Source organism: Malaclemys terrapin, chromosome 10 (genome assembly GCF_027887155.1).
Source record: "Malaclemys terrapin pileata isolate rMalTer1 chromosome 10, rMalTer1.hap1, whole genome shotgun sequence".
Classification (NCBI taxonomy): domain Eukaryota; kingdom Metazoa; phylum Chordata; order Testudines; family Emydidae; genus Malaclemys; species Malaclemys terrapin.
Genome location: NC_071514.1, coordinates 56671908 through 56690434, shown reverse-complemented (window position 1 = coordinate 56690434; position 18527 = coordinate 56671908). Strand labels below are relative to the sequence as shown.

The 18527-nt window shown below is 46.7% G+C and overlaps 1 protein-coding gene across 4 annotated transcripts in view; it reads right to left on the bottom strand.

The window, feature by feature from the left end:
* KATNIP (katanin interacting protein) overlaps nt 1–18527 on the bottom strand; it is a 183483-nt gene that overhangs the window by 19380 nt on the left and 145576 nt on the right. For all 4 annotated transcript variants that reach the window (XR_008446476.1, XM_054042252.1, XM_054042254.1 and 1 more), the window contains 4 exons: nt 14172–14329; nt 13611–13675; nt 9739–9849; nt 5118–5257 (listed from right to left, as the gene is read on the bottom strand). Coding sequence is in view for 3 of the 4 variants with exons in the window: in XM_054042252.1 (XP_053898227.1) it covers nt 5118–5257; nt 9739–9849; nt 13611–13675; nt 14172–14329 (474 nt within the window). In the remaining variant the exon portion in view is untranslated. The remainder of the gene's footprint in view (nt 1–5117; nt 5258–9738; nt 9850–13610; nt 13676–14171; nt 14330–18527) is intronic.

Here is an 18527-nt window from a genome sequence, read left to right as displayed (position 1 = left end):
GAGACTGTCCGGTTTGGCCAATGTACATGGCAGAGGGGCATTGCTGGCACATGATGGCATATATCACATTGGTAGATGTGCAGGTGAACGAGCCCCTGATGGTATGGCTGATGTGATTAGGTCCTATGATGATGTCACTTGAATAGATATGTGGACAGAGTTGGCATCGGGGTTTGTTACAAGGATAGGTTCCTGGGTTAGTGGTTTTGTTCAGTGATGTGTGGTTGCTGGTGAGTATTTGCTTTAGGTTGGGGGGTTGTCTGTAAGCGAGGACAGGTCTGTCTCCCAAGATCTGTGAGAGTAAAGGATCATCTTTCAGGATAGGTTGTAGATCTCTGATGATGCGCTGGAGAGGTTTTAGTTGGGGGCTGAAGGTGACAGCTAGTGGTGTTCAGTTCCCCATACAGTTGGGGAAATGCAAGGGAAAATACCGAACTCTGCTCTGGGGGAATGATAAGAGAACCAGGGCCAGGAGACTCAGAGGTATTTGACATTGGACACTCATCCTCTCTGAGAACAAAAGAAGCTATTGGTTTGCTGAGTGTTAACTGTAGCATGGGCATCCATCTCAAAGATTCATATGGATCTGACCTAAATATCATTTGAGGCACTTTCCACCCAGACAATGGATCAGAGGACCCTCTCTGTGCAGATCCTGATGGATCTGTAAAGATTTTGCTCCAAGTCCCAGAATTAAATCCTTCCTCAACCCTCATAACAGTTTCTAACTTTAGTATTGGCTTGGAGGGTACGAGACCTAGTGTGGAACTAAAGAATCACTTGAACACCAGGCCTGATGCTTCAGTGGATCCAAGTGTCTTGAATCTGATTGTTGAGAACAAAGCCCTGCACGGAAACATGGCAAAGAAATATGGTCAGAACCAGAGTCTCCTCTGTGCCTAGGAAGTGATCAATTCAACTCTCCTGATCTCCTTACTTTCAGTTTAGGGCTCTCTTCTTTGCAAGAGCGGATGTTAAAATAGTCTCTCTTTTCTCTTAAAAGGCTCCAACAGGGGAATCAAAGCCTTCTGAAACTCCAGATAAAACAGATGACCCAAGGATTCAGAGCCAGAATGGAAGATCTGCACACTATGGCACCTCAATCTGTGCAAGAGCATCATTAAGTTAATTGCTCTGATCTTTCCTCATCCCAGAAGTAGAGACTGCACAGGCAAAATAAGTTTGGGAGTGTGACCTTCCACTGAATGCTGGAAACATTTTACACGGTTACTTACTGGTAACTGTCGTTCTTTGAGAGTATGGCCTTTGCATATTCACACTTGTGGGACTGATGCATCCTGGGGTTGGGCTGTGGACTAGAGAGCAGTCCCTTAGGGCCATTTGGCCCTTCTTCTGGATTCTGAAGGTACAAAAGGAAGCATGGCCCAAACCACTCTGAATTTGTCTCCTAATTTCAGAATTCTTTGCCTGGAACTCTGAAGAAGTGGGGAAGGTTGGCAGGGACTGGGAATATGCAGAGGCAACACTCTGGAAGAACAACAGTTACTGGTAAGTATCCTCCCCTTCTTTGAGTGGCCTCTGTGTATTCCCAGTTGTGGGAGATTAGCAAGCAGTGCAACCTACTCAGAAGATGTACTGAGGAGTTTTAGGTGATCAGAGATTGCAAGATTGCCCAAATGAGCATCAGCTCTGAATGGCAGGTCAAGAAAGCATCATAAGCGACCATAATTTTGTTCTTCAAGATCAGAAATGAGTGAGGGACAAATCTGGTTTCAAGTACATCCAGAACTTCAAGTAACAACTTTGCAAACTCTCTGAAAAAGACAGATGGCCTGCAATGGATGCTGGTTTTAGATTAGATGAGTACCATTAGATATATTCAGGTGAATGAACACCTGGTGAGTCATAACAATGATGCAAAAGAGAGTTGGGGAAATATAAACAGGATAGAGGCCTGTAAGAGATGGAAACAGAGATGACTTGAGATTGACAATGTGGATAAAATCACTGCCCACATCACATTTCCCATATAGACTACAGTTTACAGAGAATTGACCATTTGGACTGTACCTCACTATGACTGGGCTGTAACTATTGCTATGAGGAATGTCCTCTTCAGAGGTGTATGGTACAGATAATACTCTCACCAATAGCAAACTGGAGGTTCCAAGAGCTTTGTGAAACAAGACTCCAGTCCCAAAGCAAAAGAGATGTATGCACCAGAGGGAATAAATACATCCATCTTGTGGTACTCCAGCACAACCAACTACAGTGCTACAAAGAAATCTAGATTCTTTGGCACAGCCATGAAGGCAAAGTCTGGGGCCAAAGAAGTCAAGAAAAGGTTTCCACTGCACAGCATTTACTGAAGAAAGAGCACATCCGGGAGAAGAGGCAATTGTGTAAGGAATAACATCCATATGGCTGTGGCATTTCAGGTGTACAGCATACTTACAAGAGTCCGGTATTTCAATTAATCTCGTGCTTTTCATTACCCCAAGAAATGCAGATATCCAAGAGTTTCTATGTATCTGGAAACATTACCTCATTTATATCCACTGCATTGCAACACGTAATGCTGTTTGTATAATTTCCCAAGCTGTTTTCTTTTTTTGTTTTTGAAATTTCTCATTAATTGACAGTTTAAATTTATAATCGTAATTTTTAACATTCAGAGGGCTTGTCCACAATGGAGTGCAATCTGAACAACGGGGCTGTGATTTCTAAAGAGGACTAATGTGTTACACAGTAATTGGTCTGTGTAAGCCCTGCTGGTACGCACACCAGCAGGGCCTACACAGACCAACTACTGCGTGGCAAATTGGTGCACTTTACAAATCACACCCCAGTAGTGCACATTACTAGGATGACCACCTTTTCAAAAGGCAAAAGCAAGACACATGCAGGTAGGATTGCCAACCCTCCCTGTTTCACTGGGAGTCTCACGGAATCGGGCTCTGTCTCCCAGAGGCTACTGAAGCTAATCTGGGAGATTTTAGACCGCTAAAAGTCTGGTGGCGCAGCAGAGCTAAGGCAGGCTCCCTGCCTGCCCTGGCCCCGCGCTGCACCCAGAAGCGGCCGGCACATCCCTATGGCCGGCACATCCCTACGGCCCCTGCCTGCAAGCACTGCCCACGTAGCTCCCATTGGACGCAGTTCCCAGCCAATGGGAGCTGTGGAGTCGGTGCTCAGGGCGGGGGCAGTGCGCGGAGCCCCCTGCCCCTTCCTTAGAGGCTGTAGGGACGTGCCGGCCACTTTCGGGTGCGGTGCGGGGCCAGGGCAGGCAGAGAGCCTGCCTTAGCCCTGCTGCACCGCTGACTGGGAGCCTCCCGAGTTAAGCGCCGCCCGGCCAGAGCCCGCACCCCAACCTCCTACCCCAGCTCTGAATCCCCTCCCACACCCAAGCTCCCTCCCAGAGCTGGCACCCCGCATCCTCTTGCATCCCCACCCCCTGCCCCAGCCATGAGAGCCTCCTGCACCCAAAATCCCTCCCAGAGACCACACCCCCTACCCCAACCCCCTGCCCTGAGCCACCCGTCCTGCACCCAAATTCCCTCCCAGAGCCCGCACCACCTCCTGTATCTCAACCCTCTGCTGCAGGCTCAGCACAGAATCCCCTCCCACACTCTGAACCCCTCGGCCCCAGCCAGACTCCACACCCCCTCCCAAACCCAACCCCCCATCCCACCCCAGTGAAAGTGAGTGAGGGTGGGGGAGAGCAAGCAATGGAGGGAGAGGGGGATGGAGTGAGCAGAGTGGGGCCCTGGAGAAGGGGTGGGGCAGGAGTGGAGCATCAGGGTCAGGGCACAGGTGTTTAGCTTTGTGTGATTAGACAGTTGGCAACCCTACACGCAGGATCCCCACCAGTCTGTGTGGACCCACTCCCTTCCCCTCGTCTTCCCCTGAGGTCCCGCCTCCCTGGCCAGGCTGGAAGCCAGAGCCAGGCCATGGTAAGAGCCACTCAGAGAGCCCAGGCCACTGTGGGGAGCCCCATATCCTCCACCTGCCTTGGGCAGCATGCCCCTGGGGGTGGAGACATGGTCTGGAGGCTGCTTTTTGGCACCTCAGCACCCCACCTAGGGCAGGTGGAGGGTCTGGGGCTCCCCACAGTGGCCTGGGCTCCCTGGACAGCTCTTACCATGGCCCTGCTCTGGCTTCCAGCCTGGCCAGGGGCGGGGCCTCAGGGGAAAGAGGAGGAGCAGGGGCAGGGCCTCGCGGTGAGGCGGGATAAAGGCCCACCTCAGCCCCCCTTACTGGAAAGAGACTAGTGCCATCCCTGAGCCTGGGGCAGGTGTGGAGCAGCACTGCAGGGAATTCAGGACAAAGGCTGTCCTGTAGTCATTCAGTTCGGGACCAGGATTTGAACTTTGCATTTCAGGACTGTCCTGCCCAATTCGGGACAGGTGGTCACCCACAATGTAGTCAAGCCCTAAGTCAGGATTTCCCAACACAATAGCCAACATCAGATCTCATGTTAGACCTTCTTTGGAAACTTCTAACCTCCCTAATTCTGAAAGGTTAAGTGGAGAAATATAAATGACCACGATACAGGTGTGCAAAATGGTTCATCCCCAAAAGTTAAATGTAGGCCAGAACTAGTCTGGTTTATCTTCTTTTCCCTTTTCCCTTCTTTTCCCTATTAGAAACCACACACAAATTGAAAATGATGCTACTAGAAGGGGATGGATTACTCAGAACCTTGGGACATGGAACACTGCGCCTGTCCTTTCTAGTTCACTATTTTCAATACAGAGCATTGGTTTACATGAAATGAGTTGGTGTTCTGAGCCCAACTCTCAGTGGACAGGTGTCCACTGCACAAGACACACACATCTGCCTCCCTTATTGGTAGTCTCAGCTGATAGGCTAAGGATCTACATACCCTGTTGCTAGAAGTGATGCCTCCATGTCAGAGTGCAGGCACGGGGGGTCACAGTGTGGGGAAACCTGCATTGCTGTTGTCCATGCTGTAGCACTTCAAGAGACAGAGGATTTCGCTTTGAAAGGTGTCAGTCCAGCACTTTACACTGGCATGAACCTCACTTTAAAAAGTATACACATACACACACATGTTTGTATATCTATATCTTTGCACACATGACACATACAGAGCACTCAAATGTAAGGAAGAGATGAAAACAGAAAAGTATCCATACCAAACCAGGAAGAATTGGTGCAAGCCACATGTGTCTGCCATCACCACTGTCATTAACTCTGTCAATGAGTTTATCTGGAGTTCGGATATCTCCACACACACCCTCTAAAATGTTGACACTGTCTGGAAAAGCAGCAATATCTGAAACAAAACTTAAGCTTAACTAACCAAACAGGAAGAATCAAAAACACCATCATTTTACAACCTATGTTTTGTCTACCAGACTTCGTGATAAATGTATTCTCTTTAGCAGTATAGATTATAAAATCCTTCCTACAGCTAGGCTGATTAGAGGACACTTATTGGTGACTTTGTCAGTTAACTGAAGAATTTAGGGCCAGATTTTCAAAGGTATTGGAATAAACCAGCAGATGGCACCTAAGTGCGAGCAGCCAAGTCCTGGAGGATCAATGGCCTATAGGAACAAAAGGTCAGAGGAGTCCATGCCAGCTGGGAGGAACTGGGGGATGGATACCATCTTGGCTGTAGTATGTGTGTGTGGGCGGAGGGGCTTCGGTGGAAGGAGGAAGGATTGTGTTTCCCTTGGTGTGGGTGTGCATGAGTCTGGGGGGAAGGACACGTTGTGAGCAATTTGGACTCAGATTTGCTAGTGTCCCGAGGGCAGGTGATGACCAAGCAGTCAAAAAGCAGCGCCCCACCAGGCTGGAGGCTCAGACTGAGCAGCCACCAGAGAGCAGGACACCTCACCAGGCTAGTGCAGCTCAACTTTATGTGTCCCACCAGTGGGATTAGAGGCCTCGGGTGAAGGAGCTAAAGGTTTTGGGCACCTCCAGAGGCAGGGGAAGGGACTGTGTTGTTGTTTCACTGTTTCAGTGTTGTTGTTGAATTCCCTTACGTTTCTCACTACATTTAGCCCACTGGTCTGTATCCATTCCCATGCCTAATATTCCTTTATAGAAATGGTTACAAAACTCTGGTGTAATTCAGTTTTGTGCCAGGAGTTTCTGGACCTCCATAAGCAAAGGAGGCAAATGCCTGACCCGGCAAGGAATAGGTGCAGCAGTCTCACTACCTAAGGACATATCCAGCATATGGAAAAGGGGATGTCTGGCCTAGTATTTAGGAGCCTATTGGGATTTTTGAAAATGCCTACATGGATTAGATATGCCTAACTCCCACTGATTTCAAAGTAGGTATCTCTGACTTCATAACACAGTTCCATCCTCACAGATGAGAGTTTCCTCTCCATTCTTTTCTGTGTTGAACCCCAGTTTTTTAGTATGAACTTGTGAAGGTTCCTCATGTGAAACCTGGGTCAGGGGATGTCAATGGAAAAAATAATCATCCCAGGAGTCTGAGCAGGCTCTTATGATCTCTTTGAGCTTTGGATCTAGAGTGCCAAACCTTTATAGTTTTGATAACTATTTTCCCTATGGTAGTCTGTATGAGTAATCCCAGGCACATCAGCGAATAAGTGGGTGTGAGGCTGCCCTTGTCATGATTTAGCATAAATCTGAAAGATAACAGCACCCTGATGTCAGTGTTTGTTGCCTGTTCCAATTCAGTACTATATCTTGTCTTTGACAATTAGATAAGGGAACAAATGAATTTCTTTGGTTCTGACTTGAGCCACTATTGTTACCACACCTCTGTGAATAGGCTCAGAGATGTTTGTAGCTTGAAGATTCAAATCTATTGTTGCCTGAATGATCTTCTGATAAAAGTAAGAGTTTGTTTACTATGACATACTGTTCCAGTGGTAAGGTGACATGTCTCTGGACAAAGAAGTAGATAATATGTAATATTAAATGCCTTAACTTTACATTGGCTTGTGGTTTTGTAATAAGTAATGCAGTATTTTTGTCTGCAGATAAATAAATCCTTCCTCAGCAAGGGGAACAGTCTGCCATGCTCATCAAGACACCATATTCTAATATTATCATCCATCAGGAGAAGAGGTTCCAGAATCCTTTACAGGGACCACTCACCCACAAGCTGTTTTCAAGACAGATTTAGGAAAAGTCTTCCTGATCTTGGATCAATTTCAGAAGTTTAAATCCTTGGTTCTCCCAAAGCTTTGAGACCATCAAAAAAATCTCAGCCTTCCAATGCAGGAGAGGGTGCGGGTTCTGGGAGCTGTGGGTGGCCGTGCCTACAGTCAATGTAAACAAACTGTCTTGCGGCCTGCCAGTGGATTATCCTGATGGGCCGCGTGTGGCCCGTGAGCCGCAGGTTGCCCACCACTGGATTAGAGAGTGAGAATACCCTAAAGGAGCACATGTGTGGAGGAGCAGAAGAAAATGGAGATCTTGAGTTAGGGATCTCAACCAGGACAAAAGTCAGAAGGACAGCTAATTTTGGAGAACTGCTCCTCCCACTGCAGAGATGTGAGGGAATATGCTGAAGGAAAAGTACAAAGGAAGGGAGAGAGATCCTTTTCATGAGTAGAACAATGGAAGAAGCTTTGAAGCAGAAACTGGAGTTTGAAAGTCAATCATACCTTGGAGCAGTGGGTTACCCAGAGGTAAAAGAAGCTGGAGACTAAGGCTAGTGAGCTCCTGAAACTTGCCAATGAAGCATTAGCCTACACACTGTGGCAGAAGAAACTGGGTTGCAGGGAAAACTGGTCCAGGACTGTGAAAGATGGTGTGACCAGGACACTAAAGCATGTGTGGAGACCTGCACGCACATGCTGAGCCCAGAAGTAGATTAGTGGCAGGCTGGTGTAGATACAGGGGAGTTGTTTGACCCCTCAAAGCTCCAGAAAGGCCTTCCAAGAAGGAAAATTGGCTGTTTGTCAAAGGACTGGGAATCCCATGGCACGAACACCAAGAACCAGTACACAGAAGAAGCTGCAATAATGTCAGTAGACTCCTCAGTTACTCAGCAGTCCTATATAATAATGGGCTGGAGGGAACTGGAGGAGAAGGCTGCTACGACTGATGGGAACTGGGCTGAAATCCCTGAGACCTGCTCTTCACGGGAAAGGTTCTTAGTGCAAGCCATAAAGTGGAAGCAGAGGCTAACCCGCCACAGAGTTGAAAAGGAGATTGGGGAACAGCAGTCTTCGCTACTATAGAAGGAGCTAACTGCACCCCAGAACCAGCTTAATGTCAAGCAAGGGTTGAAGTCTGACTTGGAGAAGGGTAAAGAACTAGAGGACCTAAAGGCTGAAGTGGCCACCCTACAAAAAGAGCTGAAATATTGCAGAGTAACGCTATACAGAAGGAGAACAGGCTGGTGAAGGAGGTACAACGGTCAGCTGAAAATAAGAGCTGCCCTGCTAGAGCTATAAAAACATGGGACCATGAGGAAACTGCAAGACAAAGCCCCAGCCACTGTGCTACTAAAATGAAGGTACCTACCCCGAAGAATAATGAAAACTTGTGTGGTTCTGTGGTCCAGAAGATCATTTAAAAATATTCTGGGTGCAGGAAGAAGATCAATGGGGGATGCTGAGTGAGCTGTTAAAAGATGTAGGAAAAAAAGGGTGCCGTTCTTAGTATTCAGAAATCCTGAGAGAGAGATGAGCTTGAATAAAGACAGTCTTAATTCTGAGAGATGTGCTTGTGTCTGGCTGTAGCCAGGGAGGCTCCTCCCCAAGAGAGCAAGAGGCTGCCTCAGACCAATGTAACCATGGTAAAAGCCCAACGTTGTTGACCACATTCAAGAAGCTCACCTCTTGAATCCTGATTTCTTTCCTTTTGGTGGTGGTTTGGAACTGTGGATCTGTGCCAAGGCACACGAGCCAATAAAATGAAAAATAAAAGTAAAATAATTAAAATAAAAATAAATTAAATAATCAAAATGAACAGCTCTAGCCTAACTAAACTGAATAGATAATTAGGTCAATAAGCAGGCACTGGGAACAATCTGTTCCAACAAATTCAGGTCAGCTCAAGCTGGTGAGATTCCTGGTCCGTCTGCTACTGTGGTTGTAAGGAACTGAGGCAGCTGGAGCCCACCACTCCCTTCTATAGCTTTGCTTTCAGAACATTCAAGAACAGTGAGGGGAGAGGCAGGAGGAGCCATGAGAATGCTCTAATGCAGTGCTTCTCAAAGACGGTCCGCCGCTTGTTCTGGGAAAGCCCCTGGCGGTCCGGGCCGGTTTGTTTACCTGCCGCGTCCGCAGGTTCAGCTGATCGCGGCTCCCACTGGCTGCGGTTCGCTGCTCCAGGCCAGTGGGGGCTGCAGGAAGTGGTGCGGGCCGAGGGATGTGCTGGCTGCCCTTCCCGCAGCCCCCATCGGCCTGGAGTGGCGAACCGCGGCCAGTGGAAGCCGCAATCGGCTGAACCTGTGGACGTGGCAGGTAAACAAACTGGCCCGGACTGCCAGAGGCTTTCCCTGAACAAGCGGCAGACTGGCTTTGAGAAGCACTGCTCTAATGGACACTATTATGAGAAGGATCCACCAGTCCAAGCTGCATTGCCAGGCCCATCCCAAGGGCAGGAATGTGAAGAGGCCACTTGTTGAAGCAGCAACATTATGAAATTGTACCTCAATAAATATCACCAAAAACTCAAGAGCAATCACAGCAGTTAGTCAGGAGGGGTAATACTGCACTTTTTGTATAGGTCAGCAGATGATGGTAGGATAGGGTCCATCAAGGACTGAAGAGTGCATTTGAAAGAGAAAAAGAAACTCAGTCTGGTAAAGGATACTGTTTTCAGTGAGTAAGATTTTGTCTCCATGTTCATTATACAACTCTAGTCCGTTCAAACCAATATAGTATGGATCACCCCAGCTCGTTAGAAGCTGAAACTGGAAAATAACTGAAAGATGTTATTAAGGAAAATGTTGATTCCAACATTTTTTCTATTTCAGAAGAAAGTTATAAGAGAATATTAAATCTCTAAGGTGAAGAAATGGCTGTGCAACCTTTGCTCTGCCCACTTGTGTGTACGCATCATGATACTGTCTTTAATTACAGGGCACACATTATTTACTATATCATACATTTTTTTTCTACAGTCTTATTTACATCGGTAACATCTTGCATTATTCTTTTTCATTCTCTTATTACTTTCACTAATTCATTGTCATAATGGTCAAATATTCCTTCCTTGACTTACACTGCTTCTACCATAAGTTGTCTTCTCTCTAATTAATAATCTGCATTCACAATACCATACATATTCTTTTTCTCAGACATCACAGTCTTCCCTAGATGCGGGTCACATGATGAGCCAACTAACTATGAAACTAAATAAGCTATGCACAAATACATGACACGGGTATTCTGATTTGCAATTCAGGAGAGGATTCAGGTAACTATAAAGCCCATTTAGCTAACAGCTTATATGGGATACAATTAATTGATATACAGATTCACTGATTCTGATGTCAGAAGGGACAATTATGATAATCTAGTCTTGTTTCTTTCATAATACAAACCATATAATTTATCCCAGTAATTCCTATGCCAAGTACAATAACTTCTGATTGAACAAGATCATGGCATTTAGAAAAAAAACATCTAGTTCCTGGTGATGTGGAGTCCACTACTTCCTTTGGTCAATTGTTCCAATGGTTAACCACCTTTACTGTTAAAAAACTGTGCCTTACTTCCAATCTGAATTTGTCTAGCTTGAACTTCCAGCCACCAGACTTTTGATTAAATAGTTTGCACTAAGTGAGATTTGAAGACCTTGCATCATCCTGTTACGTCCTTGTGCTGGACTAATCCCAGACCCACATAGTAACTGGGAATAGGAATTGCCATCCTGGATCAGGCCAGGGTCCATCAAGTCCAGACTTCTGTCTCCAACAGTGGCCAGGGACAGATACTTACCACAGAAGTGCAAGAAACCCCACAGTACGCAGATGTGGGATAATATGATCTCCTAAGTATCAGAGGGGTAGCCGTGTTAGTCTGTATCCACAGAAACAACGAGGACTCGGGGGGGGGGGGGGGGACACACCTTAAAGACTAACAGATTTATTTGGGCATAAGCTTTTGTGGGTAAAACCCCCCACTTCTTCAGATGCATGGAGTGAAAATTACAGATACAGGCTTAAATATACTGGCACATGAAGAGAAGGGAGTTACCTTACCAGTAGAGAACCAGTGTTGACAAGGCCAATTCAGTCAGGGTGGATGTGGTCCACTCCAATAGTTGATGATGAGGTGTCAATACCAAGAGAGAGAAAATTGCTTTTGTAGTGAGCCAACCACTCCCAGTCCCTATTCAAGCCCAAATCAATGGTGTTAAGTTTACAAATGAATTGTAGCTCTGCAGTTTCTCTTTGAAGCCTGTTTCTGAAGTTTTGTTGTTGAAGGATGGCTATAAGGTGCCACAGGACTCTTTGCTGCTTTTACAGATCCAGACTAACACGGCTACCCTTCTGATACTTTTAATCTGTTATTGAATGTCTAGGGAAGATTGAAGTGTTCTCCTACTGGCTTTTGTAGGTTACCATTCCTGATGTCTGATTTGTGTCCATTTATTCTTTTACGTAGAGACTGTCCGGTTTGGCCAATGTACATGGCAGAGGGGCATTGCTGGCACATGATGGCATATATCACATTAGTAGATGTGCGGGTGAATGAGCCCCTGATGGTGTGGCTGATGTGGTTGGGTCCTCTGATGGTGTTGCTAGAGTAGATATGGGGACAGAGTAGGCAACGAGGTTTGTTACAGGGATAAGTTCCTGGGTTAGTGTTTCTGTGGTGTGGTGTGTAGTTGCTGGTGAGTATTTGCTTCAGGTTGGGAGCAGTTGGTAAGCGAGGACTGGCCTGCCTCCCAAGATCTGTGAGAGTGAGGGATCGTTTTCCAGGATAGGTTGTAGATCGTTGATGATGTTGTGGAGAAGTTTTAGTGGGGGACTGTACGTGATGACCAGTGGTGTTCTGTTATTTTCCTTGTTGGGCCTGTCCTGTAGTAGGTGACTTCTGGGTAACCGTCTTGCTCTGTCAATCTATTTCCTCACTTCCCCAGGTGGGTACTGTAGTTTTAAGAATAAAGATCTTGTAGGTGTTTGTTTCTGTCTGAGGGACTGAAGCAAATGCGGTTGTATCTGAGGGCTTGGCTGTAGACAATGGATTGTGTGATGTGTCCTAGATTGAAGCTGGAGGTATGTAGGTAGTATAGCGGTCACTAGGTTTCAGGTATAGGGTGGTTTTTGTGTGACCATCATTTATTTGCACTGTAGGTCCCAGGAAGTGGATCTCTTGTGTGGACTGGTCCAGGCTGAGGTTGATGGTGGGGTGGAAATTGTTGAAATCCAGGTGGAATTCTTTAAAGGCCTCCTTCCCATGGGTCCATATGATGAAGATGTCATCAATGTTGTGAAAGTAGAGGAGGGGCACTAGGGGACAAGAGCTGAGGAAGCGTTGTTCTAAGTCAGCCATAAAAATGTTGGCATACTGTGTACCCATAGCAGTGCATTGACTTGAAAGTATAAGTTATCCCCAAATCTGAAATGTTTGTGGGTGAGGACAAAGTCACAAAGCTCAGCCACCAGGTGTGCTGTGGCCTCATCAGAGATACTGTTCCTAACAGCTTGTAGTCCATCCTCATGTGCAATATTGGTGTAAAGAGCTTCTACATCCATGGTGGCCAGGATGGTCACCAATGCATTGCAGTCTCCTCAGGAAGTCGCTGGTGTCTCGAAGATAGCTAGGAGTGCTGGTAGCCTAGGGTCTGAGGAGAGAGTCCAAATAGCCAGATAATCCTGCTGTAAGAGTGTCAATGCCTGAGATGATGGGGCATCCAGGATTTCCAGGTTTATGGATCTTGGGTAGCAGACAGAATACCCCTGGTTGGGACTTCTCCTAACCACTAACAGAGAGAGGCTTGAGCCCTGAGAAGCAGGTGGATTTATAGCCTTTTAAATCTTGTTTTTAGTATTTACTGTTATAACATTGTATAATCTTGATATTTATGGAAATGTCCAATCCTTCTTTGAATCTCATTAACTTCTTTGCCTCAGTGACATCCTGGAGCAATGAGTTTGTGTGAAAAAATATTGCCTTTTATCGCTTTTGAATTCACTGTCTCTCAATTACTTTGAATGTCCTCTTCTTCCCACTTGGATAGAGAGAGAAAAGAAGTTCCCAATCCAACTTCTCTATTCGGGAAAATTGAGTTTAAAATATACAATTAACATAGTTTAGTACAAACCATTGTTACGTCCTGACCTACATTCATGTCACTAGTTTTTGTCCTTCTTATTTAAATCATGTCCAGCTTTATTCTGTATGGAGGCTTATAAAAACAAGAGGCAGTTTTTAGAATTGATCCTGAATTAGAGGCGGAGCCAGTGGAGAGTTTGAAGCTGGGGTTACATATTCATGCTTCATTGTATAGGTTATTTATATTTATTTGTTTTTAATGATGCCTCTCACATGCTTTAGGTACCTCACTTAAATTAAAACAAAGCCATATAGAGGAACTCTGAAAATGCTGGGGTCAAGAGAGAGGTATTCAGGGAGACCAAAAAGAACAGAATTGCAATACCCATAATAATAATAAAAATAATCACAAGATACTATACATAATAATACAAGTGAGAAAATGATAGGGAAGGATACAACCACATGGCATCAATGGTGCTTCATAGTCCATACTAGCTTGTTCCATCCCACGTGAATCAGTTCTGCCAAAATATACAAGAAAAATTTTAAAATCCTGACATATTTAGTAAAGAACGGACACTCTCCACCAAAAAATGATCAAAAAACAAAAACAGAAAACAAAAACAAACCAGTGAATTTGGAGAATTTATCCATCTGCTTTCAGCACAGGAATTCTCTGAGAAACTACAGGAAGAAGAGGGCCTTATTTTCACAGCTGAGTGCAGAACTCCACATCTATTTTGTATACACATTTATTTCTTCATGCTAATTGTTCACTGTGCATCTAATTGGCCACTTGCACATACAGTCTTTGTAAGCACATGTGAAAATTAGGCACACAATTGAGGGCAGATTTAAGTGCCTGTAATTTTAAAAAAGTATCCCCAAAGTACTTGATATTTGTATCCATGCACTTCATAATGCATCTGCTTCAGGGAGGCCCATCCAAACAGACTACCTTCAAGGAATAGGTAAGAGAATATGTAAGGTTTAGATAGTAAGAACATTCTATTTTACCTCCCATATGGTCTGATAATCTGTTGGGGCTTCAAGTAGTCAACAAAGAGAATTTCTTGAGCAAAGTCAAAGTGACAGTTGCCTGGTCCCTTTCGGATAAGAAAGCCCTCTGGCGGAGAGATACAGTGTCCATCCAGCAAGACATGGACAACCTTAGCCTAGGGAAAGAACACCTTATTTTAAAACATATGGATCTAATACAAATATGTTAATTTCACTGGCTGAAACAATTTAATTATTAAAGATACTTTTGTTGTATTGAACTTATTTCATCTCCCTTTTGAATCTGAATTCTTACAAAAAAGAAGGCGTAAAATACATATACCTCACTAGTGACACAAGAAGTGTAAATCAAAATGTCATTGAGATAAAAATTCCCAGGAACAATGAGCATGCTCACACTCAGAGCTTAGCCTCCAATATGCTAATTTTAATTCCTAGTAAAATTCCATTAAAAAAACCCTTCATTTAAAAGGGGCCGAGGCTGGTTAAGAGTGACATCCCACAACACCAAACCTAAAAGGCAAGGAAGTAAGTTATGGGACACTGCTATGATCACTATTGAGCCTGTTTGAATGTATATAGGCTCTCGATAGAAGTGCTGTGTTTTTAAATTTTAAATTTGAATTTTAAAAGTAAAAGATTTTATTTTAATAAAGGTAAGTATCACTTTCCCCTAAATTGTTGTTACATTGCTGTTTAAAGTTAGTAAATTTGGTTTTACTAGCATCAGCAAAATACAAACTAGTAGCAACTTAAGGAACTGCTTTCACCTGTAATAAGAAGGAACTGATTAACCTCAGAATTAAGAGGAAGAGAGTTTATCTTTGTGCTCTGGAATGCAAGGTTGAATGTTTGAGGAGTGACTGTTTATAGTTCCACTTTTTGTCAGATCTGCAGGTATTTTAGTAATTTTTAAATCTGTTTGCGGTTTGGGTTTACACTGGGGGATGTCACACCTACTAACCTTTATCTTTTTGAAGAAAGCTTTTGTTTACAGAACTTCTTTGGTTTTTAATACAGCAAGTGTTGAAGGGCTCTGGGAGATATATAAGAGGAGATAGTGATGCTCTCCATGTCAACTTTTATCATGTATATAGGAATATTGATGGAGCAGGGATGCTTGCAGTGAGAGGAAAGAGAGCAGAATGCAGGGAAATAACATAGCTGTGCTCTTGGTAGTTGCCTTCTAGTTTTAGCCTTTGGTGTCATGTTTCCTGGCTCTTCCCAACAACTAAGAGTGTTAGAAATGTCCTCCTAAAAAATGATAGCTCAAATTCAGATGTATTCACACGACTCCAGAGACGGGGGCCTTAAGAAACACACCAAATATCACACAACTCACAACAAAATAGTGAGGGTTGGCAGTACGGAGCCCCAGCATTGCAGCATGTAACCTCTTTCTCAGGGGAGCTCTTTCTACTGCTCTCCAGCATAGCCAAGGATTGTGTCACAGGCTATCTCCCCGCAGTTTCCTAGCCAAAACATAGATGGCAGACATCTTTTCTGGGGGCAGCCTGTAGCTGCAGCCAGTAGTGTAGCTAGGGGGGTTCAGGGGAAGCAGCCGCTTCCCCTCAGCAAATTTTTCAAAAGCTGCGCCTGCTGGGCCACCGCTGGGGTCCTGCAGGCAAGTGTGGGGGGCGGGTCAGCAAGGCCAGACTCCGGAGGAGCCATTGTGGGGGGGCAGCGGGCACGGCCAGAGGAGCGAAGGGGCCGGCTCCTTGGCCATCGCGCCCCACGCGGCCCCAACATCGCCGCCGCAGCCGCCTCCTGCGGCGGCTCAGGGCGTGGCAGCCGAGCACTCCGCAGTTGGCGGGCAGCTTCCCTCTCCCTGGCAGCTTCCTGCTTCTGGGCCAAGGGAAGCAGGAAGCTGCCGGGGAGAGGGGATCTGCCCGCCAGCTGCCCCTCACCCGCCGCGGGCTCCTCCTCTGCAGCGCTGTCCGCCATGGGGCTGGGGCTCTCCCGGGGCTCTGACCTGCACACGCCCAGCACCCCCGGGGCTGCTCCTGCCTCCCCAGGCTGGCCCCAGATCCCCTCTTCCGGGGGGCTGGGGTCCTGCTGCGGCTTGCGCCCCTCTGCCTCCTCCACAGCCCCAGGGGGTTGAGGCCATGCCACCCCTTCCCCAGCTTCCCCCTCCAGGCTCCAGCAGCCCCCGCACTGCCCTGCCGGGCCTGTTCAGCCCTCGGTCCCAGTAGAGGGCTAACCTGGGATGGGGTTCGCGCCTGGCGTGCTCTGTGCTTGGGGCGGGGCGGAGATGGAGGAGCGGACGTTCAGCAGCCCCGCCGGCCAGACTACCAGCTCCACGGAGCTGCCGCCGCCTCCTTGAGGCCAAGCAAGGCCGCGGAGACCCAGCAGGACCCCGCGCCCTCCCCAGTCGGGGAAGAGACTGAGAGAGAGTCCCTCTCCTTCGGCCCGGACGGGAAGGTGAGTGACCGAGCGCACGCTGGGAGCTCAGCCCGGGGCCCAGTGCCCCATCCCTCTGCCTGATGTCCCCCGCAACACCCCATCTCACCCGGTGCCCCCCAGGGCCCACCAGGCGGATGGCACCAGGTCCTGCCCTCATGCAACTCGCCCCTACTGTGCAGGTGAAGGGGATGGCCTGGCCCGGGGGGAGCCGCAGCAAAGCCCCGCCTGGAGCTGGTGCAGGAGATGAGCGGGGCTCTCAGCCGAGGATCTGGCATCAGCCTGCAGCAGGGAGTGGAGCCACCCCCCCCCGCCAGCTTGGCTCAGCCCAGCCCCGCTCTTAAAGGGACACGGACCCCACCGCAGCTTGGCCCGGCCCGGGGGGGTGTCAGGGTGCGTGCAGGGGGCTCCTGGGTGCCTGCAGGGCCCTGGCAATAGATGGGTCTGGAGGAGCCAGCAAAAGGGGGGGCGGCCAGAGGAGGAGCCAAAGGGGGCGTGGCCAGAGGAGGAGCCAAGGGGGGGCACCTTTTTTATATTTGCTCCCCCGCTCTTAAAACCTGGCTACGCCACTAGCTGCAGCCCCACTGGAAATGAAAGAGCAAAGAGGTAGCCATCTTGAGTTGGTACAGCATTACAGTCAGATGGCAAGCAGCACTCTTAGATGTACTACATTTCAGTTGAATCAGGCTCCCAATTTGGAGAGGAGAGAGAGAGAGCGAGTCCAATCAAAAAATATACTTTAGCCTAAGGGAAGGAGCACTGACCTGGGAGCCAGGAGAGCCCAGGCTGAAATCTCACCTATTCTACTCACTGCTGCTTATATTTGTGTGCATTTTACAGCCCTTACTACTGAGCCATACCTCAAACACCTATTTGAGGAGGCAGTCAAGTATCAGACGTCCCATTTTACCAATCAAGTAGCAGAATTGCACAAGTTCATTTCTAGCACAGCTGTGAATAGAATCCAGTTCAGTAATTTGACAGAATTTAGTCTCAACTACACTGACAAACCAATGTGAAAAGTTATCCTGTTAATCATCAGTAGGCCACCCCACCCCAGTGCTAGGACTAGAACCCAGTATTGTACAGCTGACTAGCAAATAGTTACTTAAGCCACTGGAAACAGGTACATGTCACTTTCCCCTCTAGTGGCTGCTCCACTGAGAGAACAACACTTATTCCTGCACTTCAGGTGTTAGAAAGATAGGCTGGGAATGTGATTGTCTGTGGTTCAAACTCTGCTGTGACCCACACCGGGTTCCCTGATGGCTGCACTGTAGAAGTCGTGATTTTCCAAAAATTACAAAAAAGGCTTATTTAATTCACACAGTGAGAAAATATCCTTAGGCAAGTTTTAATCTGCCAACTAAGGTGTATGTGACATGTAACAAAAAACAGGTGTTCCACTTTTTGGTCATATTTCACATATTTTGATCACCTGATGTCACACACTGTCCATTTGGTGGTTGAGAAATTTGACAGCACACTTTTTAATGAAATGGGGGCCAGTTTTCTGAGGGTAGCCTGTGGCTTCAGTCCCATTGGAAACAATGGGAAATAGTGGCAATTTTACTAAGCTCCCCCCCCTTTCACTTTGGAGCAAATGTTATGGCATCTGAGTGCCTGGCTGTAGATAACAGATTTCTTGGTGTGTCTGGGGTGGTTGTTGGCTCATTGGAGGTAAGTGTGGTGATCCGCAGGTTTCTTGTACATAGTCATTTGTATGGTTCCATTATTGATGCTGATCATGGTGTCCAGGAAGTTGATGATGTGTGGCAACGTTCTAGAGAGAGTTTCATCGATGGGTGGTGGTTGCTAAAGTTGTGGTGGAAATCTATGAGGGACTTTAGGTAATCTGTCCAGATGATAAAAATATCATTGATGTATCTCAGGTATATCATTGATTTTGTGGTGCCTTTCTTCATAAATTCTTCCTTGACGTACCCCAGGAAG